Genomic DNA, 25120 nt, shown 5'->3' on the forward strand with positions numbered 1-25120 from the left:
ACATATGCCACGAAAATTATATCTTAGCACATTAAAAAGCTTTAATTTAATCCGGCATTTGTGGAACACTTAGAGTATGGTGAGTTTGAGGCTTGCGTTGTAATCAGTCAAACAGCAGCTATCCTATCACAGCCATGTGGACAACGTGTGCCCATATGTGTTCGACGTGCATTCTAAAAATTCTGACTGCATCCTGAGTGCATTCCAAATATTCGGGCCCCGCTCTTGTGGCTGACCCCAATCTTTTGCTCATGCTAAAAACTTTCAAGGTGGATTCAAAGTAGAAAAACTTCAAAAGGTATTCTAACTGCACTCATTCTTAATATTCTTATGGTATTCCAACAGCATGCCAAACATTATGATTGCATACAAGGGAAAAACAAAACTGGCAAGCCAGGTCAAAGCTCCATCGCACCAATGGCACCTCTGACAAAGTGGGCAGGTGACCAATCACAGCAGAGTGGGCGTGGGTGGAATAAATTTAAAAAGACCGTATTGGTGGGAAGCACAAATCCAAGGAAATACAGCTTGAACAGGTATATATTCTGGAAGATCTAAAAAGCTTTTCTTTACGGGTTATTGTGTGTAGCTGCTCTGTAGGAGTACACAACTCAATACAAATGATCGATATGTATTAGCAAAAACAAATTAGCATAATAGCTCCCCTTTAAAATAATAATAAGCTGAAATGCGCTTCAAATGCCATCATAACGCCCCATAATCACACATTTTGGTGGACAGCTGCTGCCAAAATGTCAATCAACATTGAAGCGTCGACTTAGTCACATCAAACGCCAAGGAAAAAAGAGGCCAAGGTGAGGAATTCCACCACCGGTTGCCGGCTTGCACCGGACAGAGATGCTACCTCCCAAGAAGCCCTAGCTTTGAAAATATTTCATTCCGACTGGTTCTGCTTGATTTGTGTTGATTTTGAATAAATGTCGGGGGAGTCAAATATTCATACATTTGCAATAATCCTACTTTTTCAGACACTAGATTCTTACTTTCTTAAATTCTGGCACTTTTTACTTTTTCTGTATTTAATAAAAAAAAAAAGCGCACCAATTCATCGAAAACCCGGGAATACAAAGTGCACTTGAACGCATCATCAACGGTACACGGTGCTTGTTAGGAAGTAAAAAGGTGACAGATGCAAGTGGTTCATCATTCAGTATGTGTTCTATGAAGAAATGAACCACATACACACATCTAATAAAGATGATTTAAGGAGTCAATTCTAAGAGAAAACTACTATTCTTTCTTCAAAGTCACCAATGCATGGATGCTTTATTTGGGCACTCAACTAGTTTATTAGGCACACTGTTTGGCATACAATAACAAAAACCTTGACATATTTGAGCAATATTTTTCTCAAAACCGAATGCTACCAAAACTGGAACATACAAAAAGCAATGTTTAATTGTATTAGTCTCCTACAAAACACCCTAAAATCTGTACTTTTTGCAACAACTAATGTTAAAAATTATACTGACATGAATTGGGACAGCACAAAAATGTGTATGTGTTTTTCAACATAATAAAGAAATCTTTAATAGCCAGGAGGCGACAGGACTCTTCAATCTGCAAGGACGATGCAATACAGGAAATCCTTACGTCTTACTATAGTTATTCAATTCCTCAGTATATATTCTAACAAAAAGCCAAATCAGTCATATATATTGTTTACATATGTTTTCAGGCTGCCAACAGTAACATTAGCTCTGAATGTAACTGGTTTACTTCCACCTCTGAGGCGAGTTGTTTTGACCTCTGATTCAACAATGGCAAAGTTCGACAGTCTCAGCCCTGTTGTGAGCCATTCAGTAACCTCAGCCCGCTCGGTCCCACGGGGAGGGTTTTCTTCTGCCCTTGAGGATGGCATTGTTCATGGTTTAATTCCCTGACACTCCTCTCTGGGAATTCTAGTTAGCAGGGTGGCCTTGTGTTTTTTTTATAGCTAAACATGTCAAGCTGTATTGTACTTTTCATCTGTCTCAGAATGTCCTTTCAAGGTGTTTTGCTCAGATTCCATTCATATCTTTTTTTTTTTGCACATTTTCCCATTTTGTCACCAATTACAGGGAATGTTTTGTTAGGGTATTTGTTGGATTTACTATGGATACTCTCTATAGATGTACTTACAGTACATTAGATGCAGTAACTTATGTTGTTTATTCCTGTGTTCCTTCTACTCCTAGTCATGTCACAAAAATGACAACAAACTGCTTGACTGCATGACTCAAAATATATATTATATATATTATATTTTTATATATATATTTTTCCTAATTTCAGTAGTACCTTACTGTTCATTCATTTTCTGTCATGAGATGGAGGCTAGCCCAGCTGATCTTAGGTGAGAGTAAAGCTTCTTCTTCTTCTGGCTTTACAAATGTGTTGAAAATAACACAAAAATAATAAATGGAAATCAAATTATTATTATTACTCATTCACTAATTCACTATTATTATTATTATTATTATTATTATTATTATTATTATTATTATTATTATTATTATTATTATTATTATTATTATTATTATTATTATTATTATTATTATTATTATTAGGGGTCTGCTGGTGTCCACATGTTGTCTATTCCATTTGCACAACTGCATGTGAAATTGATTGTCAATCTGTGTTGCTTCCTCAGTGGACAGTTTGATTTCACAGAAGTGTGACAGACTTGGAGTTACATCGTGTTGTTAAAGTGTTGCCTTTATTTTTTGGAGCAGTGTAAAAGAAGCAGTACTATCTGATCTATGAAAGACCTGCCACAGTGATGCAGTCAAAAATTCCACACTAGCGTTTCATTGCATCAGACTTTCACAGAGTTCCCTCGAGGATTGTCGCTCCTCAACAGCCTTTAATAGATGGGATAGAGAAAGACTACAAAGTGGTGGAAGCAAGGATGCAGTGTTGGCATCTTTAACATAAGGTTGTATTTTTCATGGTCACCAGGCATCATGCGCTTACACTTTTTTTTTTTTTTTTTTAGCAGAACAGTTATTAAAACCTCCAGCAACGAACCTGGATGAATCACGTGTTTCATAAATCTCCCTCCTGAAGGGTTGTTTACACAGTAATGATGGAGCCAGGTGTCTGGAAGACAAACAGTGCTTTGGATAATCAAAAAAGCTCTGCTGTGTGAATAGTGTGTGGAATCCCTGGGTCGGTCTGCAGCATTAATAAAGAGGGGCAATTAAATTAGTGGATCAGTGGAAGCCTGTAGTGTGGGCACCACGCGGTTTTAATTTCATTACAAGTGCTGTAAACATGAGGTTATCCCCCACAGTACAGGGGCCTCCCACATCAATAGATGAAGTGGGATGATGGCCCAAACATAGAAATGTAATTGCTATCCATATTAGCAGTGTGTGGTAATGGATGAGAAGAAAAACTACACAATGTGGTGCAGGATATAAAGTGTCAGCTGTTCACAAAGAGAGCAAACCTTTTTAAGCAAGATATACTGTAGATGAAAAACCCTTGTGTGAAAACTACACATCCTCTGTGTCTGTGAATATTAATAAGATGGAATAAATTATTAATCTGGGCAATTATGGCAGTGTGAATAAGAGGAGATAAGATCAAGTTAACTCAAGTTGTGTTTGTTCAGAGCAACATTAAAAGTCTGACACTGTCTAGACACTTTTTAGACTGAGAATGACAGATTTTTCCTGTCTGGCAGGCTCATATTTATGATCATCAGTAAAACACGTCGCTGTGTGATGATTCACGCCACCATCAAACTCAGTGTGGTCCAAGTAAACCTGCAGGCTCCACCATCAACCGGCTCGCAGTCATGAATAGTTATGAGGGCAGGAGTCAACCGGGGAGGATATGTTCACATCCCTTTTTAAGTCTTGCCCCTTTGACATCATGGAGATGCTGGGAGACGTTCAAGAGGCCGAGGGATAAGTGGACACATCTTCAATAAAAGCACAAGAAGAAAAGAGAGGCCTACAATGACAAAACTGAATATCTCCCATTAAATTATTGCAGTTAATATTCTCTACTTGAAAATGTATTCCATTTGAAATTGACATTTCAACCCCTTTTAGACTTTTCAAAAGCATCAACATTTTGCCACATTTAAAATTTTCTTAAATATTTCTGACACCGAAGAAACCAAACATGTGCACATTATGACTTATTATGTAAAATGATTACCAACAGTGGATGCTGATTACTTCCATGAATGTGATCTTGACCACTGCGGTGGATCGATATATCCATCGATTCATCAAAACAAAGGTCACCATCTGCATTTAACTGAGCAAATAGATATAGGGTTGGTCAGGTCGACTAAATCCAGCAGCGGTATGTGTCCAAAGAATGAGGTCAGCTGGCACCTGAATATATTGAATGATTCGTCAATTTGCCATTTTATTGAATGGATTTTGTTAAATTGTGAGAGAGGTGCTTCAGAGAGACATCATTTTACCACATGGATTGGCCAGACCTGAACCACAATGTATGGATCACAAGCACAATGCCTGAATTAGCCTGCTGCTGTGTTTAATGTAATTGTCATTTAATTTTTGACTCCAATTCATGACACAGGAAAGGATTACACGTCTGCCGTGAGGTGGTCCACGTTGTGACCCGAACTGTGGCCTCTGATGTGCAGTCCAGTGGGCCCTGTGCATTTAATAGCAATGAGAGGCATTCATTTGGTTAAGATTACAATTGGCGGTGTTAAACCCTCTCACGCCTCATCTCCTCTCTTACTTGTGCCGGTTGGAGGGATGGAGGCATGGGCACATTTTTTTTAAACAGTTTACAGAGGATTAGAAAATCTGTTGCTTTTTTTAAAACGATGATGCCAGCGACTTGTTGCCGTCACATGACCAGAAGTGAGCTCTTATGACAAGCCAACATACTATCTTAGTATTTTGCATGTTATGACTCCCCGCATTCGACATTCTCCCAGTATTTTCTTGTCGTATACACACATTTAAGTACACTTTGCTGTAAGTCTAAACGAGCCCATGCGTCCTTCCTTCTTCTATAACTTGGTCACCTGCTCCCCTGTTGTATACATTAATACATTTTTTTTTACCAAACTTTCCTCACTGCAATAGTCATTTGTTAACGGCCCCTAGGATAGACAACCCAAATATATCCAATGTGAAACTAACTTCACCACGGAACACCGCAGACATTTTTCTTGAAGATTAAGTACATACGTATCTAACTATCATGGCTGCATGTTACGTTTTCTTCTTCTTGCGGGTGGCGGGAGTCTAATGGCAACCGGCTTTGAGGTGCATTAACACACCTACAATATTGAAGTGTGGCCAAGAGTTACGAATGTTATATGGCAACCTGATTGGCCTAATCTCGTGACAGATATCATCCCATCCTCAATATGCAGTGGATCTGCAGCTGATCTGGATCCTGAAGATCAGGACATGCCCATTTTATGTGTGACATTTTTCAGTGCACCTCAGTGAGTGACACGTAACTATAACGAACACTAGTTGGCCAATATAACAAATAAATGTGACATTTCAGAATTAATTGAGTACTTACAGGAACAGACATGCAAAACCAATGCTGTATCTGCAGGTAACCCTAAGAAGAAAGCAATCTCAGTAAAGTCAACCATACCAGAGGTACTGTATATACTGTATGTACTGTACTATGTGTACATAGTGGATAGCCTTAATGTAAAGGCTGCAGACAGCTGTCTGGAGGGAGACCTTTACCAAGGGGTATGTCTGCATTTTGATGATTGCATCTCCATCATAGAACAACAGAGCTGCAGGCTAATGGTGCTTGCTGAAGAAGAGCTTCATGCTCCGTCAGTTTTTCATTACCCCGGCACTCAGCCCTCCAGTAACATAGGACCATGCAGTATTGGTAATTACAGACAGTACGCCAATTTTTCAGGATCCATAATCATCTGTTTTTCCACTTCAGGGAACTAATAACATCACCTCCAACCCATCCACCCCCTCCTCAATACTGCTGTTCTGAGCAGCCCATTTCCCTGCTGACTGAGTAGTTTACAACCAGCTGAATAGCACAGTGAGATGCATGACGGGATCAAAAACACTAGTTTCTCAGCAATGACCACAGGTACCAGGGTGTAGCTTTTCTTGGAACTACTTCATTGTGCAAATCACTCGGATTAATGCTGCTGTGCATTGGAAATGCCTCTTGCATACAAATGAATCCATTATCCTGTTGTTCTATTTGTATGTTATAATTCACGTTGAAAGCACTGACACATGACCACAGGTGCAGAGCAAAACGTTGACAAGCCAATCATCACATAGTCATGTCACAAGCAGGTGGGCAACTTATAAATACAACTCTCACCAGCTTCATCTTTGCCAACAGTCACAGTCAGTGGCACTAAGCTCACACCCGTACCCACACCACAGCTGGTGCACCAAAATGCAGAAAACATACAAAGTTAATATTGCTATACTATAGATAGATAGAAGTGGTAATGCCTTTGTCGATCCCATTCATAAAAATGGTGTCATCCGTGGTTATAAGGGCAAACAACTCGCTGCAATAAACACACTGTTCTGCTTCCATCATTTCAGACGAGAATAGTCATTCTTAGTAGAACCTCATGTAATAATGTTCATTATTGTAATTTGGTTTTTGTTTTGGGAATGGGACTGTGCAACCAGGTTTATGTGTCGTTACAACATGAGAACACAAGGAGACAAATACACACACCATTTTGCAAGCATCACTGGGATCTAATCGATGCTGCTCATTCATATTGAAGCACAGAAACCCAAGAGAATTACAAATGGTCTGATGAGGACAAGGACATGTTCTTTTTAGAGAGCTGTATAGTGTGTCAGTACACCGAATTGGGGGGGGGGGGCTAATAATTGTAAATGATTCAATCACTGCTACGTAAACATGTCTATTTTCTTGTCATTGATAATACAGTTTGTGTCCTTCTCTCCCAAAAAAGGAGCATAGAGGTCACTACTAATATAATGTACAAAGGTTCAAATTAGTATTCCTATCTGGAATCTTCGCTGATCATGACAGACCAAGAGACTATTGAGTCCTATCCATCCCAATAATGACTCCAAATAGACAGAACCAAGATTCAAGCTAAGATCTTTTTAATCAACGCCAGTAGTGAATGTGAACAAACTTTCAAACAAACCCATTTAAAGCCATAGCAAAATTAAATATCATCAACAAAAGTATAAGTCGTTCCTCGTTTATTGCAGTTAATTCGACCACGATAATACTAATACAGAATATTGATGATTAATACTTTTTGAAAAAGATATAGTGAGAGAGCGATAGTGAGAGTCTCATGCATTATGTGTATTACATTGCAAAGGCCTTTATTTATACTAATACAACAGTAAAACTAAACAGCATTATATTTACATTTTTCTCATGTTTTTTGTATAATAAATCATTATGCTTTGTAAAGATGCTTTATTAAAAAAACTAAAACCAAACTGTATCATGGAAAGCAGGCAGTGAACAAATGTAACAGTTACTGATTGTAAGTACCAGATGGAAGGGTAGGATTTAATAAACTTTGCTTCTTCCTACTCCTTTTGGACATGTGGAACTGTGAACTGATTATGGGATGCATTCAATTGTAATCTGATGTTCAAATGAAATAAAACCATTACCAATACCATTACCATATATAGGACATGTCAAAACTAAATAAAAAATATTATTATGAGAAATGCTGACTAGAACAAAGGCATACAGATAGAGATAAACATAAACATGCATTAATAATGCACGGCGAACACTGAAAACCGCAGAAAATGTTTCTAATACCACATAAAGAACTTGCTTACGACATCTATTTCTTTTGGGAGAATGTTTACAAGTGTTTTGGTGCTGCTGTTTGGATTAGTAACATCAGCAAAAGAGGATATATGTTTGCTGCGAGCTAATAATAATGACTTATCCAGTCCAGCCCAACATCAACAAGCGTGCGTAGACCTTTCATAATTTGAACTCACCAGTAACCTCTGTTTTAGCCTCTGGCTGCTCAGGGTCTCAGGGTTGGGTCTCAGGGCTGTGCTGCCGTTCTCTAGAAGACAAAGGTTGTCCAAAGGCTGCACACTGGGGAGCGGTAGTGGCAACACCTCATTTCTTAGCTGAAAATTCAAACAGAAACGAGATATGAATAAATGAATTTTCTATTTGTATTTTCTCAGAAAGCCAGACCTGTATTAATTAGCTGCTTATCCCTGTGGCAATGTATATTTTATTACATCACTGGGCATGTTTTGTATTGCCTATGGTCAAATGCAATAACAGTACACTGCTGCTGCATAGCTCACAGATGATCAAAATCGCCTTGTACTCAGTGTGTAGGAGCGTAGGAGAACGGCTGCTGGGAACCAGCAGGTGGTCTGAGTGGAAAAACAACAAACAGCCACACTGAAGCACAGTCCTTCACTGATGTCTTCACGTTCAGCATGTAAAAGCAACAATTGTCACATTTATCATGCATGTTCATCTGTGCATAAGAGTTTTAAAACTAAAACCACGATAAATAGCAACATTCTACCCCAATACTGAACCACGTATGAATGTACCAATGCCGATATACTTACTTTATTATTACCAGGTTAGTATAGTAACAAGGCAACCTTTCAATTATTCAAAGCACCAATCATGTGGAACCAGATGCTGCCTTTATGCCATAGTGGGAGAGCTGTAACATGATTCAAGTACAGTGAGCCCTCTCTGCATGGAGCTAAAGCCTTGATAGCGCACACATGGAAACTATTGGGCGACACACTTGTTTAGATGCTACCATGTGATATTTCCAGCGCCACATGCTCAGATGGAGGAAGCCGAAGCAGGAGAAGTTGACCCCATTTGTTCTCTTTCATGATGTACGAGGTCATACCCAGAAAATGACATTTTTGTCCATGTCACGTGTTGACCACAAGAGATCCCTTTGGCTGTTATAGCACAGATAAGACAATGATGGACTTTGCGTGTGTGTTTATGGTCAACATTGTAGTCATGCTGGTAACCTTATCCGGGTCATTCTCTGTCTGTCTCCGCTGATGACATCACTACTATTGTACTGCAGCGGCAGTCACTCAGGAGGAAGAGCAGGTCAACCAGGAATCAGAAGGTTGGCGATTGGATCCTCGCTCACTGTCATTGTGTCCTCGGGCAACATACAGGTTTTAAATTCTAAATGTTTGTGAGTAAAAAAGCCTATTTCGGAACATTCAGGAAAGATTATTATTATAGATTTGCCTCAGTGCACCTTTCCCTCATGAAATGTACAAATGAAAATACCTAAAACACAACACAAGGCAATAGGCATAAAACATTTAATCCAAAATTGCAAACAATGTAATTGAATTTCTCTCTGAAAACACATTAAAATACATATGAATTTATCATTATATTACAGTAAATGTGAGTGTGAATGGTTGTTTGTCTATATATGTGCCCTGTGATTGGCTGGCGACCAGTCCAGCGTGTACCGCGTCTCTCACCCGAAGACAGCTGGGATAGGCTCCAGCAATTCCCGCGACCCTCGTGAGGAAAAAGCGATAGAAAATGAATGAATGAATGAATGAATGAATGGATTGCAAATACTGCATCGTGAATATTCAGGAATCCACCACACTGCATGTGTCCGCCATTTTTCAGAACGAGCAATGCTATTTTTAGCTGAAAGTCCCCAGCTGTATGTCTCCAACCCGAGGCCAATGAGCAATTAGTTTTTGTTTCTTATTGCAGAAGGCAGTGCCGTAACCTCCTTAACACAAACAGACATCTGGACAAAGCTCGTCACCGTCCATGCCCAGTAGATCGCCCGCAAACAATAGTTCCCCAATGTGTATTGATTAGAAAAAAAAATAGATCAGTAGAAAATCATATAGTAATGTGTATCATGGACACTGCACCATATTGAATCAATGCCACTTTCCTTATTGTCTGAATTTTGATGAAAAGACTGGACAAATAACATGCAAATACCCTGAAGTTCACATTGTAAGTCAATGCTGCCATCAGCTCATTTGCATACAGTCGTCCTCGAGTTTTAGTTACATTGTCTGTGAACTCTGCCCGATAGTGTTAGCAATGCATACAATTTTTTTTCAGTATGGAAAGCTTCTGGAATTGAAAGCACCCCTTTGCAACCCTAGTAATTATTCCATTCTTCAGTTATGGGTTATAGTCCCACACATTTCCCAGGAGAGAACTGTATGTTGTGATATACCCTATTTGGCAGAACAAATATAATAAATCAGTTCAGGAGTCTTGACTGCCTATTTAATTCATTTTAGTCAGAGAAAAGCTAATTTAATCCACCTTGTTACAGACCCTTCATGCAATTACGCTGCACCCCTGGCCAGCGAAGGCTCAGCACGGAGGCAGCGGATTGGACATCAGGCTTGACAAACCCCACCGAGACCTCTAACATAGAACAATGTAGCATGCACCATCACGCAGTTAACCATGATAAATCACTGCAAAAGGAATGACAGCAGCCGCCACACACAGAACAGTAGATCCCAGCTTTTCACTGTTAATCCACAGTAACATTCCACTTTATCAGGACATTAGCATCAATTACACCCCCTCATAAACACGTTTCATCAACTCTAAGCACATTAGCTTACAATTAATCATCTCCAATGTTAAAAGTGTCTGGTGCTGCAAGTTTGCCTTGTTCTACCTGCCCTGTTCCAATGTGCAGAGCCCTGCCTGCCAATAATGTGCGATCAAAGAGTGGAATTAACCTCCAACAGGCGGTGTGAAGGGTGAACCTCAGACAAACATTCAACAAAGCCAATGATATCAGAGGATGCTGCGGGTATCGTTTCTATTACAACATAGTGGATTGAGTGAGCCAGCCGTAGGTTTGGCTGAGGGAGTAAAGAACACAAGGAGTCAAATTGCACAAAAATTAGGACGTCAGTTAAAAAAAAAAGACATACATTGAGGCGGTGGCAAACTTGTGAAGATAAGCTCTTCATTGCAAAAGCAAATCCTTGAAAAGTAATCATTGTTTTTTGATACACACAAAATAATCATCCCCAGTTTGCACTCTTGGGAGAAATCATGTCATTTTCAGAAATTAGCAGTCAAACTCACTGAGATAACTGATACACTCTCGGAAAAGAAGATCAAAATTAAAATGTATATCATTTTAGTGTAACAAGTCATTCAGAGCATCAATGAATTGATTTATATTTCAATGATTCAACTACATCAGGGGTCGGCAACCTTTACTATGAAACGAGCCATTTTACCTCCTTGCCCACTAAAGAAAAATAGCCTGGAGCTGCAAAAACAAGGTCTTCTAACCTCTAAAGAGAGAATTGAACAAATAGAAGTGCAATGTTATCATGCTATCATCTTGGTTAAACCGCACTACCTGATGCCTGAAGAAATGTGTTGCAGAGCCAAATATCTCAAATTGAAATTTGGAGGGAATTTTGGGGTATCAAAGTAGTTCAGATAAGAAAAGACAGTACTATTTTTTTTAGAAATGTCAATTAGCTGTGGGAAAGTATTACTTTTTTCCCTCCATGTTTACCTAATAGCCTCCTGCTCATCCTCGTGCTTATCCAATCACCAGTCAGAACTCAGCCATGATGCATTCATGGTCTCACACAAAGTTGGATTTTTTAAACTCATTACAAAGACGTGCATTTTCCCCACTCAGGTGTTAAAAAAATATTCAAAGGGAGCATTGCAAAGGGAGCCACAACAAAGAGGCTGAAGAGACCATGATGTGTTGCGTTCAGGTCATTTGACTGTTGTTTTGAGGCTTTGTCATGATTGGCTTCACTTGTCTGTGCTGTCAAATTGCTGTTCCAAACATCCAACCATTTTTTATGCCGCTTATCCTCACTAGGGTTGCTGGAGCCTATCTCAACAGACTTCGGGCAAGAGGCAGGGTACACCCTGGACTGGTCGCCAGCCAATCACAAGGCACATATAAACAAACAACCATTCACACTCACATTCATACTTATGGACAATTTGGAGTCACCACTTAACCTTAACTTAACATGTTTCTGGAATGTGGGAGGAAACCGGAGTATTCGGGAAAAAAACCCATGCACGCACAGGGAGAACATGCAAACTCCACGCAAAGATGCCAAGCGGAGAATCGAACCCAGGTCTTCCCAATGTCCTGACTGTGTGGCCTACATTCTAATCCACCGTGACTCACACGTCACTCAGTGGGGACATGTACATGCGTGGGCAGCATACGAGGCTCTTGCATTCCACTCACTTTGACTGCAAGATGGGCTTACTGGCTTTCTACGGCACCTATGACTATCGTGACCGAGAGAACCATAGTGTACAGCGGAAAGAGGAGCCGCCGCCGTGGCTCGGCAATGTACACAATGTAATTTTAAATTTACGCACTCCTCCTATGCCCTGCCCTTGCGACCTGGCTGCGTGCAAGGTTTTCCTGCGTGCACACAGAAAATAAAGTGCATCCCAATTTTCTTTCTACGGGCTTTCTATGCTGTCTGCATTTTTGAAAATCTGTGCGGGCCATGTGCGTGTCTCTTGCAAAAACGGTTTTCCCCATTTCTGCAGCCAGAACATACGTCAGGATGGAACTCTCCTTAAAGGAAGGAAAATTCTTGACTGTGCTCTGAAGCTTGGGTTGCAACCCAGATCTAAAACAAATCCAACACCAGTGGGGATGAACTCAAAAATAGATATTTCAACACAAGCAACTGTAAATCATATCTTTAAATCTGCCCGGCATAGTTAAGCAAGTACAATTTTAGTATCACTCTCACACACCCATGGACTCTTCGATCAGTGTTGTCCATCTGTGGGAGTAAACAAGCCTAATCAACTCCAGGAACAATCAATTATGAATGCATTCAGATCCCTGAGGTGACCTCTGGCACAGCCATCAACCGGTCTATCCTGCATATCAGACTGACTGCAGACATGACAACACCTGGCACATCAGATCAACTTACACTATATTTGCGCTTGAGGAGTGATTGAGCAAGCGTGCAATTGTGCTTGGTGTAAACAAACATGCAGATGTATGTCGGGTTATAAACTGTTAACATGAAAAAAAAACATGTTTGAGAGGATAGAGTGCAGAGGGTTAGAAAGTGCAAACAACACACAACATGGAAATAGCCTAAGGACACAACAGAGAGTGGTAAAGCCTTGCTTGCTTTGTCATGCACAGGACAGTCCAACAATCTGTCCAAGTGACGTAGCTGCTAACGATGATAATGCACTTTCACTCTGCTGTCACGGAGCCTTACAGAGGCCATCTCTGGAGCCATTTCACAGCGAAGATAGTGTTATGTAACAGCGCACGCCAGCCCTGCTGTTCATATCACTAAAGCCTCACACTGCGGGTCACGTGCTTTATCCAGGCCACATTCAGACGCCAGCAGCAGCAATGTTCCAGCTGCTACTACGAGCGAGCTTCAGTCACTTAGGTCCACACTCAGCCACCACCCATACACACTCAAAGCTGTAACATCCACCGAGCCGCCATGTTCAGCTATTCTCTTTCTGCTAGGGTGGTCATAATGCATTCTTTTGCAGAGCCACGTAGTATTACAACATTTGCAGTGAGAATAGGAATTATGTACATACTAGCGGAATGTGACCTTGACTACTATCATGTATACACCTTGCTTTCACAGCTTCAACAAACAAAGATTACATCTTACCAGCATGTGATCACATATTTACACAACCTAGTAAAGGAAAACTGCACTTTTTTTGGAAGTTTGCCCTTGATCCTTATGTGAAATATGAACATATTTATTTCCCTTTTCTGTGTGTTCTAGTGAGAGAAAACAAACTAGCAAACAATGGACATCATGGGACCTACCTATTTTGAAAGTGTTCCATTTACATAACTGACTTGTGTATTAATCAAGCTACAGCGATATTGTTATTGGAGCAGCTAACAGAAAAATATATATTTATCCGGCGGAGTATATTTATATATTTATCTATCACAGTGAGCCGGACTACCTTATATGGGCGTTCCGGGGTAAAAGCTGTGGGTTTTCCCTCCGTGTTTCACCGTGTTAGCCCGAAGCTAGTGCTAATACCTTCCAGGAATTTTTTTTCAGGTTTGAAGAAGCAAATGTCAAGCAGAAGTGGTCGGACTTGCAGCTTCCTGACCAGCAGAGGAAAATATGGGACTGTTTGGGAACATGGACCAAACTGGACTATCTGCCAAACTGTTGTTGAAGGCCGATGTCTTACCAATGTCACTTGGTCATGAAGAGTCCGAAGCGGAAGTTGTAAGTAACAATTTAATTACACAGAGTTGTAACTGTGTTTATTTTGTGTAATTAAGCGGTTGTCTGTGCATAGCATAGATTCTGTGATATGCAATAAGAAGCGTCTTACCTGAATGCATGCAAATTAAAAGCTCATCAATGTCTGGGGTTGCTAATAGCCTTTTCCACCACAATCAGTGGATCTACCCAAGTTATTTTAAACATGGGTAGTCTCGAAAAAAACGTTTAATAACCAAATTTATAAGACCCATAGAGTGTCAAGTTTGCTCCACTCAATAAACGCGGAGTTCATACACGGTCAGGGGTCTCCAGCCAGTAGATCATGAGCTACCAGTAGCCCCTAACCACTTTCCAAGTAGCTTTCCAAAGAGTTTATTCATTTATTATCAACTCGAAATCAATATCAATATAATTAGAAAGTGTGGTTCGGCAGTAGTCTGGAAGTCCTCAGGACTCTGGGGTTGGAATAAATTAAAACAGACCGTTTTGAAAATCCAAGGAGATACAGCTGGAATAGGTGCGGATTCCCTTCTAATAAATGGCCGCTGTTTCATGGTTGATTATGCAGGATTATTAGTTTAAAAAGACAGGGGGGAGGGGGAAAAAATCCATACCTAACTAACCAACTTCTACGATCTATCAATCTGGAAAAGTTTATAAAGCCACAAATGGAGAGCACAGTAACAACATATCCAAGAGGTCACAAAAGACCCCACAACAACATCCAAAGAACTGCAGGCCTCACTTGCCTCAATATTCCATTTATTACTATTGACTCAAATTTACTAACCGCAGTTGGGTGTGGAACAAATTAACCATGATAAACGGGGGATGACTGTAGTAACTTTGTTGTTTTCACTGTTCTTAAGAGCAGCAGGCTATTTGCTTCCACTAACTTTGGCTATTGCCTTTACTTGATTGCTTGATTGCTTGATTGAAATTGTCTGACTTTCAAACCTTTGCGATAAGTACGATAAAATTGGTGGGTAAGATCCCAAAATTAAGGAAAATGCTGATTAATCGGTCATTTGGTGCATATTTAGTTTTAGCACAAAGCTAATGTCAGACATGGTTAAGGCCGATAACAAGTGATACATACAAAATACATACAGTACATAGCCATTCCAAATTTCAGGTGTGTGGTGCACAGCCCCACATTCCAAAAACATGCTAGGTTAATTGGCGACTCCAAATTGTCCATAGGTATGAATGTGAGTGTGAATGGTTGTTTGTCTGTATGTGCCCTGTGATTGGCTGGCGACAGCTGGGATAGGCTCCAGCACCCCCGCAACCCTCGTGAGGATAAGCAATAGAATGAAAAGAACGTGTGAAACCAAGTGGGTTCATGTCACATAGTACCAAAATTCAAAACTGTTGGGACTCAAACCTTTTGGCACTAATGGTACTAGAAAAAAAAAAACACTTGCCCCAGCATTGTGGATTTGATTCATGGCACTGGCAATGTATTCTTCCTTCTTTAATGTTCTTTCTTAACATTTCACATCTAAAGCACCTAATTCAAGTCATTTCACAGTGAAAGTTAGAAATATGAATAAATGTAAGTCTGTCCCTTTCACATAGTGAAGATGTGGCAGTTCAGGGACAACCTCAGAGATGATGAATGAGCATGCGTGTTTGTCAAGGTGGGCAGGAGGAGCTACAGTATGAATGGGAGCTTGTGATCAGCTTGCACGCTCATATTTGAAAGGTATGTGTCCCAAATTCTGGAAGCTCTTCATACAAGTGACGGTAGAAGCACCCATACCACCATAACCATGCACGCAAACAATATTATCTAAGGGTAAATTGTGTCTCTTTATTACCCAGCCCCTTTCTTGGCTGCCACCTGGGGTTTTTATATCTAGAGGCAAACTGCTGATTGTGCACAAATCTAATGACACAACATTCAGAAACACATTTCTCTGTAATGAATATGTCCAATCTAAAGAAAGGCATTCTAATCCACACAAAACACTCAAGGACACCCTTTTGTGACCCACGAACAAGAGAAATCAGAAATGTCTGGATTTAGTCATATTCTACTGGGATACACCAATGATACTGCCGATCAGAATGAGAATTTATATCTCCAATTCATTAATGCAACTTCTCCTTACACTTTAGAGAGAGTGGCTCTTGGCAGGCAAGGCGGTCTCAAGCACAGCGAACGTTAACCCAAAAATGTTATATAGCCAAAAATCATTCTGCACACGCTAGTGAGTATTAATTTCAACCCAATGCATCGCAATACTTTGAATATGAAGGAAGGCACACAAACAGGCACGATCCGAATACCTACTGTATGCAAATGATATGCAATGTCCTCTGGCGCTTCTTCAGCAAACCTCCATGCAGATAAAACTAACAGACTGACACGTCTTTTAAGACACGCTGATATACTATAGAAGCAGAGGAGCAATACCAATCATCCTAGAGATCTAAGAGTCTGACAGTCACAGCATCTTTATCCCCCAAGCAGCAGCTCAGCAATTCTGCAGCAAAGCAAGGGAAAATGATTACGAAAAAACACACAGCTTGACAGCAAGACAGTAGACGGTGCCTACCTTTGCAGCATCACTTAAAGGACCAGTGCCATGGCAGGTGTTTCCCACTGGGCTCCAAGGGCAGAGAAACAAGCAGCAAGATGTTGTGTATGGCAGCTCTGTAGCATAAAATGGTTCATCAGTGCACGGCAGTAAGAAGCACAGCCAGGCAGTGCAGAGAGTGAGAGAGAGGGAGAGCGATAGAGAGAGAGAGAGAGGAAGAGGAGAAGAAGCGAGTCAGCCAGCAAGCATCATTCAGCTCACACTAGCATGGCTGTGCAGCAGAGCACACACATCAACACGCCCCCCTTTTTCCCCCTCTCTCTCTCTCTCGCTCTCCTCTCTCTCTCACTCTCGCTTTCTCCGTCTCTCACACACATTTAGTCACACAGAGTCAAACACGCAGGGGTGCAGAGGCAGGGCAGTGCGCAGCAGCACTGAGCAGCACTCCATCACCAGGATGTCTTTCATCTTGCTTCATCACAATTGGTCATTCTCAGTTTTATTCTCAGCAGCCACATGCAATATTGTCAATATATATCAATATACTCTCTTCTATTGCACTGCATGTTGACATAACTGCCACTCATGAGCAGCCCTTATTGACATAAGCAAGGTTGTGTGAGGTTTGTTTTCGTTTTCTTGCAGCACTTGCAGATTTTCATTGAAAGGTTACACGGGGACCCACGTCTGGCCTTGTCAAGGGGTCATCATGCCACAGAGGGTCCATAGGGGATCAGCAACGGTGGGACAAACCAATCAGCTATTACAAACAGTTGAAACCATCCAATCACATATCAGGAAATGCAAGTGCAGAAGGGTATTAAGAGGGATTATTTGGACTATTCTTTTTTTGTGTGTGTGGGGCAATGTGGAGTAGAGCAGTGCACCACAGCTGCCCTCCGTGGCTGAAAAGAGTATTGCACTCTTATGGGGAAAAAGCAAGGAAGAGTGGCCCAAAAGAGATATGCTTTCCTTAGTGTGGATGCCTAGCAACCAGGAACCTTCCCTCCCCCTACCCTGGGACCCTCTTAGCAATCTAGTTTATATCATACAGTGGCCGTTTATCAGTGGATGCACCACAACAACACACAGGCTTGATGTCAAGTGTCCTCTGCTCGCTGGTAGAGAGGGGGACGGGCAAAGTAGGGGTCATTCCTGATGTTTGCAGTTAAAGCTGCTTTTTAAACCCTCCGTGATTATCTGAGCTTCATCGAGACAGACAAATAAGACGCACCACCAATGACAATTCTCCAACGTGAACATCAGGTGCAGCATACTGTAGAAGTCAGCATCTTGCAGTTTGTACAATGTTGCATTCAATTAACCTAATTCTGAGGTTACAGTAACATAAGTAACTTTTGAAAGGGATAACTTTGCCAAAAGGCTTTTTTTTTCTCCCAAAGGCCAGTTGGGTATCAGTTGATTAGCCTAACTGTGGAGTTTGCATGTTCTCTCTGTGCTTGCATGTTTTTTTTCTCCAGGTACACTACCTTCCAAAAACATGCATGTCAAGTTAATTGGAAACTTAATATTGTCCATAAATGTGAATGCTTGTTTGTCTATATGTGCCCTGATTAACTGGCTATCATTGTGGGCGTCAGATATGAACCTGAATAGGACAAGCAGAGAAAAGTGGCCGAGAATGAATAGACTCTTTAAAGCAGGGGTCTCAAACACGCGACCCGCGGGCCAAATGTGGCCCGCAGAACACTAGTTTGAGGCCCCCGCCTTGATATGAAAGTTTAATGTTAGTGCGGCCCGCGCAAGTTTGATATGGATGCTGTATGGTATCATGTACCCAGAAAAAATTATTAAGTTTGATTAATGTTCATGTTAAAGGTTAAATAACTGTTAATAGTTATCCTCCCTATCCGTGTGGAAGTGGTAAGTTTTTGGCTATTTAAGTTTAAAGGAAATAACTTGAAGGCTACCGTTTAGGTCGCTAGCTCTCTAGTTTGCGAGTTAGCATGTGTCTCAAGACCCTGCAGTTGTGCAATATGTTGTAAATAAAAAGAGTATAAATGTGACTATAGTCGTGTTTTGTCATGTCTACAGGGCTCTAATAATACTTTGTTAATTTTAATCTGAAAAAAATTGTTTGTCTACCCACCAACTATATGTGGTTTCTTAAGTTTTTATTATTTGCCGTTTTATTATTATTATTGTATTTATGTATTACTGATTGATTGATTTTCTTTATTCTTGATTTGTTTGTTTATTTGTCATCTTATTTTGTGCAGAAAAAATAAAAATTAAGATATTAGTAACAGATGACAGATAACAGTGGAATGTTTTATCAGAGCTTTTATTGTAGAAAATTGGAACCAAAGCACTGAAAAAGTTTGTATATTTTTCTGTTTTTAATAAATGCGTTTTTTTTTTTTTGGAAAACCTCATGCGGCCCAGCCTTGCCCAGACCCTAGCTCCAGTGGCCCCCAGGTAAATTGAGTTTGAGACCCCTGCTTTAAAGGTTACTCGACAATCTTTAAATATTAAGACTCATCAAACCGATGTGACCGGATATCTGTGTTGACGAGCTAACGTTCTGTTTATGCGAGGAAAGAATGCTGTATCAATAATAATCAGCCATAAGTCTTTACATGAATCAATTGAAGAGATATGCATAGTGTATCTCGAGTTTACAGTATCAGCGGACAGTGTGAGAGCTTGGGCTGCCAGTGAAACGTGCCAGTGGGTTGGTGTTCACTGGAATTTGGAATCTCTTTGGATTAATTGCATTAAAGGTGCAAGCAAAATTCACCATGTGTTTGATTGTTCGCCCACTAGGGAATAGGGAAGGTGATGTGGATTTAGATCCTGGTGAAACGGGATAGCTTTACCCAACTGCTGATCTGTTGTTGCAATAATATTCAGTGTTTGAGCAAAGCTTTGTAACATGATTACCGTGAATTGTTGAGCGTTGAAAACACTACGCTCAGTCTCAATTATTGTGCATCCACCATTGTTCATCACACTATGCGGCACATACTTCTATTTACTTATATCCGTGCTTGGAAGAGACGTGTCATTATTTAAAGGGGACCTATTGTGCTCATTTTTTGGCCCTTTGTATTGAGTTGTGGACTGCTTTAGAGTAGCTTCACACAATAACCAGCACACACAGCACTTCCAGAATCTGTACCTATTCAGCTGTATTTCTTTGGATTTTGTGGTTCCTACAAAATCGGTCTGTTTTAATGTATTCCACCCACGGCCCGCCTAGAGCCTGTGGTTGGTCACACTCGCCACTACCTGCGAATGGTATAGGAGTTGATAATAAACGGGGATGTAGCTTTTTAAAATGTGGGAAACGACGATTAGCATCCTCGCTCCACTCTATGCACTTTAAATCAAATCATTTATCACATAGAGATTTATATCCCTACTATATACAGTATATACATGTACACTACAAAAGTATATTGAATATATCCTGCATATAAGTATACTATGAGAGAGTAACATTTTGTTTGCTGTTTTTGGTCTTGTGTTACTATTACTTAAACTATGCCGTTTTTTTTTAAATAATGCCCACCATGTCTGCATGCAGCCAAACCTTTTCAGACAGCTGTCAAAAGGATGTACAAGGGCAACAGAGGACCTGCAGGCTTGCCTGCATCAACCACACTGACAGCGGCACGTTTGGAGGTGTGAACTGTTTTGACATTTACCTCTGTGGAGCTTCACATGAAGCAGCTTATATGTTACAAGATGTAAAGTATACAATCCAGATCATGTTTTTGGTGTGTGCCCCCCATGAATCTTCATTTTACAATATAAGATCATCTACAGCATTTTTATAGTGGAGCTGTCCTTCACCACTTCGTCTTTGCAGCTTCACTGTTGCACAGTTTTTCATTGGTATATTAAATACAAATATGAATTAATAGATCCTGTTTCCTGGTTGTATATGGCCTACTACTATTATGTGCATTAAATGTACACATTTAAGCAAATGTGTTTAAATGAATGTGCCTAAATTAAGCATTTTCAAGCATAAAAATTATCTAACAACAGGCATGATCTGGAACATTAATAAAATCCCTAATTTAAAAAATGGCAACGGCAAGCTGAAACTCAACTCTGAACCCCCGGGGCCACTCCCTATCCGCCACTCAGACGGGAACACATTTAGAGCTGTCACGTTGTGGGCGTTACTCCCTAGTGACAGCTCTTTTAGTTTCCTTTCCTGCCTTAGTTCCTGGTTCATGCCCTTATTTTGTATTCACTTCCTGTGTTGCTCTGTTCTGTTTTCCGTTGCTTTGCATTATCTCCCGCACCTGTTTCCCATTTGCAGTGATGCCTATTTAGTTCAGGTGCGCCGCTCCTTTGATCGTTGGGTCATTGTCGTTTTTCTGTTGTACATGCTAGTGAGTTGTTCTGCTGCATAGCATTTGCATTAAATACATTTTTATCCTGCAATTGGGTCCTCATTTCTGCATCCTGGGGTCGCTACACTACACGACCATGCCCGAACGTGACAATAGCAACACACACAAGTCTTATTTATGGCTTAAAGGGCTTATTTACTCTTATTATGCCTACTATATTGGGTAATTGGTATAGTTCTAATCCATAGCATATTACAATCACAATAGTGATGGTAAATTTGCATTCTTCTCCTCTTGGTCGACATGCACTGTGTGGTAATCTGCTTTCTCATCCATCTTATAAAATATTATACACTTTTGTATTTAACATGCTCCCATGCATGTTAATTTGACAATATAATGTCGGATATCTATATAGTGTACAGCAGGGCTGCTCATTACCTCAATCGTGAGCTACCGGTAGAGCGCCAAGGTAGTTTGGGTCGATCCCGTAAATGTCACTTTGTCGATGTCATATGACAGCAGTCAGCTGACATTAAGCTCCCATCCTGATTCACTCTTGCTTCCCCGCGGCATTCCAAACTACACACGGAGATGCAACTTTCATCTTTATTATTCTGATTACAGATAAAGTAACTCAGCGGTAAGAAGCTGAGATTTATAGCAAAAGTTAATTGTTCACTTGCAGCGGCTAGTTATGTAAAATAATAATAATAATAATTGTTTGATGGCTTAGCTTTGCATCATAAACTCCACGATACTACTATTGTGTACTCCCCTGTCAATATGTCGCACTTTGCACCTTGCAATCTTAAACGTGTTTCTAACTACACGATGCATTTTTTTTTTCAAGACAGCGGGCACCATCGTGCATCAGTCACTGACAGTTTTTTTGTCTGCTTGTTTCGTTTGGTTTTGCTGGTGATATAAAGTCAGTTGGAAAAATGCACCTTGCAAACTTAAACTTGTTTCATAACTACACAGCACATTTTTTTCAAGACAGCGAGCACCATCGTGCATCAGTCACAGACAGTTTTTTTGTCTGCTTGTTTCGTTTGGTTTTGCTGGTGATATAAAGTCAGTTGGAAAAATGCACCTTGCAATCTTAAACTTGTTTCATAACTACACAGCACATTTTTTTAAAGACAGCGAGCACCATCGTGCATCAGTCACAGACAGTGTTTTTGCTTGTTGTCTGCTTGTTTTGGGTGGTTTTGCTGGTGATATAAAGTCAGTTGGAAAAATGCACCTTGCAATCTTAAACTTGCACCATCGTGCATCAGTCACAGACAGTTTTTTTGTCTGCTTGTTTCGTTTGGTTTTGCTGGTGATATAAAGTCAGTTGGAAAAATGCACCTTGCAATCTTAAACTTGTTTCATAACTACACGGCACATTTTTTTCAAGACAGCGGGCACCATCGTGCATCAGTCACGGACAGTGTTTTTTTGTCTGCTTGTTTCGGATGGTTTTGCTGGTGATATAAAGTCAGTTGGAAAACTGCTTGTCAAACTGAATGCAGTGCTTTGAGAAAAATACAGAACATCCTGAACAAAAACTTAACTCAACTACACATCACAACGTATTTATGTTATATTGTACACTGTCCTCACTGAAAATGTAAACTATCCATGCTCTCAGATCCACAGTAGGGGCATAAGTCTTCCTGGTTTTACAAGCCATAAAAGAGGTTTCATTAGTGGCCAAAGCGGTCATAACCACAGCAGCAAACTTTTGTCCTCACACAACCTTTCCACCCACAATAACCCTGAAGCAGCTTCAAGTACAGACACATGCATATACATAGTCACAGACATACACACCATTACAGTAGATAGATTTTTTAGGGTAATTTACAGTAAATAGAAAGTGTTTTGATGGTCTGCAGGGAGGAGTGCTGCAGCTATGAATCCAGCAAAGTGTGCTGTCGCAAAAGTCAATTCACTCAACATTTTCCTGCAGGAACATGCTATGATAAAAGGTGATGTTGTGTAACTGCATGCTTTGTAAGTTCAATACTTACAGTTGATATTATTTGCTGTTTTTCACCATTTGGAATGCAACCGAAAATCTACTAATTTGCATAATTATTAATTTCTCATGTGTATACAGCCCATTTCAGTCAAGCCTTCATTAACTAATCGGATTTCAGATCAACATTTGCAATAAAAGGGACTGTTGTAACACACTGATTACTTCTGCTCCATTAAAACTATTAATTATTAATTAATAGTTTATTAATTATTAATCTCATGTGTATACAGCCCATTCAGAGGGCATTTCAGTCAAGCCTTCACGAACGAATCAGATTTCAGATCAACATTTGCAATAAAAGTGACTGTTGTAACACAATGATTAGTTCTGCTCCATTAAAACTCCCCGTCCCTCTTTAATTGGCATTTTTCACTTGCGACGAAGAAAGCTAACAAGCAAAGTGGTCAACAAGAGTGATCGATACTCACTGATGATCAGACTTTTGCAACAAAGAAGCAAACTTTCCAAGAGAAGGCATGATTGCATGTATACTTCAAATACAAGTAAAAAGGTAAGAACACAAATGTTTTACAGTTTCTAAAACTAAATATGTAATTGGGTCTAAGAAGTATCTGACATACTGCAAGGAGTCCTAGATGGATCCTAACCATTGCTGTTCAAAATTTACTTTATACCGACAAGATTCAGTGACATGCAGTAGCTAAGAAATGTATTGTACTGCAAGCAAATAAAAAAACATTATGTATGTTTAGCTGAATGAATAAATAATAACGACTGAATAGCACGATGTTGCATGAGTGAATAATGAGAGTTGAAGCCGGGATTGCAGGATGAGGTCAGATTACGGCTGCAGGCACCAACAAGTGCAGCTCATGTCCAGCCCAGACATGGATGAATTAAAATCTCATTCAGACACAGCTTAACAGCACGCTCGCCTCACCTTGTCTGTGCCTTTCATCCGAATGCTCCTCTTTGCTGGAGGTAACCTTTGTCTCAGGCTCACAACACCCTCCCTCTGACACTGTTTCAGGAGTTTCTCCACCCTGCAAGTCTTCTGACATCCCATTGTTCCCTTGGAATGACAAGAAAGGAAGTAAAAATGAAGCCTAGTATGAATCACGCTATTATCTGCTGGTTACAAGTAACAACCTACCATGACAGGCTAGTTTGCATGCCGCCCCAAATGCTTGTCATGGTCGGGATGTGCCGGATAGCAGGATGATGTCATAACTTCAGATTATAAATATCTGTATCCAGGAGAGTTACATAATAAAGGGATGTTGGATTATTGTTGGTACACACAGACAGCAAAGACTGCACAGCTGGCAAAGAAAACACATGAAAGGTAAAAGCTAAATTAAACGTTACGTTGCTTTATATATCAAACCATTGTGTTTACTGCAGTCTACATCATGTTACAAGCAGAATACTCTGATTTTCATATTCAATTTGTCAAATGATTACATTTAAAAATTAGATTAATTGCAGATTTTTTATGAATTAATCATGATTAATCAACATTAGAAACTGTCTGAAATATGCCAATTTTTACTGTATTTAATGAATAGAAAGATAAATGATGATATATATTGGTATGTATTAAGAGCTCCAAATGAACTAAATGTAGCAAATTGACCATCGAATTAACGCTTAGTTTTTCAAAGTGGTTAGAGATAAAGGAATACTGGAAACCAGGGTTTGTTTGTTTTTTACATCCCCGCCACCATAACGGTGTTTTCACCACCGTTGCTACACTCACCGTACGTTGTCTTTTAGGACAAACATATTAATCCTCCAGGATGGCCCCTCCTGCGACTCAGAACGAGTAGCGGTACTTCAATCCTTAAGACTTACGAAGTGAGTGATCTCCCTGTTTATTTCAATTTTAAGTCAATTTTAAGTCTTTTTTGAAATGAGAATGAGAAGGACAGGATGAAGGAATAGAGACATGTGGGTTGGAGATACTGTACATACAGTATACGTTGTTGG

The 25120-nt window shown here is 40.1% G+C and overlaps 1 protein-coding gene across 31 annotated transcripts in view; it reads right to left on the minus strand.

The window, feature by feature from the left end:
* The window catches only part of rimbp2b (RIMS binding protein 2b), a 91323-nt gene extending 66339 nt beyond the window's left edge, over window positions 1-24984 (minus strand). For 6 of the 31 annotated variants that reach the window (XM_058071973.2, XM_058071963.2, XM_058071960.2 and 3 more), the window contains exons 1-5: window positions 24891-24973; window positions 24285-24378; window positions 24072-24203; window positions 16826-16923; window positions 7983-8120 (exon numbers count right to left, since the gene is read on the minus strand). In XM_058071973.2, the coding sequence (XP_057927956.2) occupies window positions 7983-8120; window positions 16826-16923; window positions 24072-24192 (357 nt within the window). In that variant the 5' untranslated portion in view covers window positions 24193-24203; window positions 24285-24378; window positions 24891-24973. Of the gene's footprint in view, window positions 1-7982; window positions 8121-16825; window positions 16924-24071; window positions 24204-24284; window positions 24379-24890 lie in introns of those variants that run through there. The other 25 variants (XR_013627207.1, XM_058071979.2, XM_058071975.2 and 22 more) reach the window with 10 other exon arrangements.
* Between the last annotated feature and the right edge of the window lie 136 nt (window positions 24985-25120).

This window comes from Doryrhamphus excisus, linkage group LG3 (assembly GCF_037039965.1).
Source record: "Doryrhamphus excisus strain RoL-2023G ecotype Guam linkage group LG3, RoL_Dexc_Guam_v1.1, whole genome shotgun sequence".
NCBI classification, from domain to species: Eukaryota; Metazoa; Chordata; class Actinopteri; order Syngnathiformes; family Syngnathidae; genus Doryrhamphus; species Doryrhamphus excisus.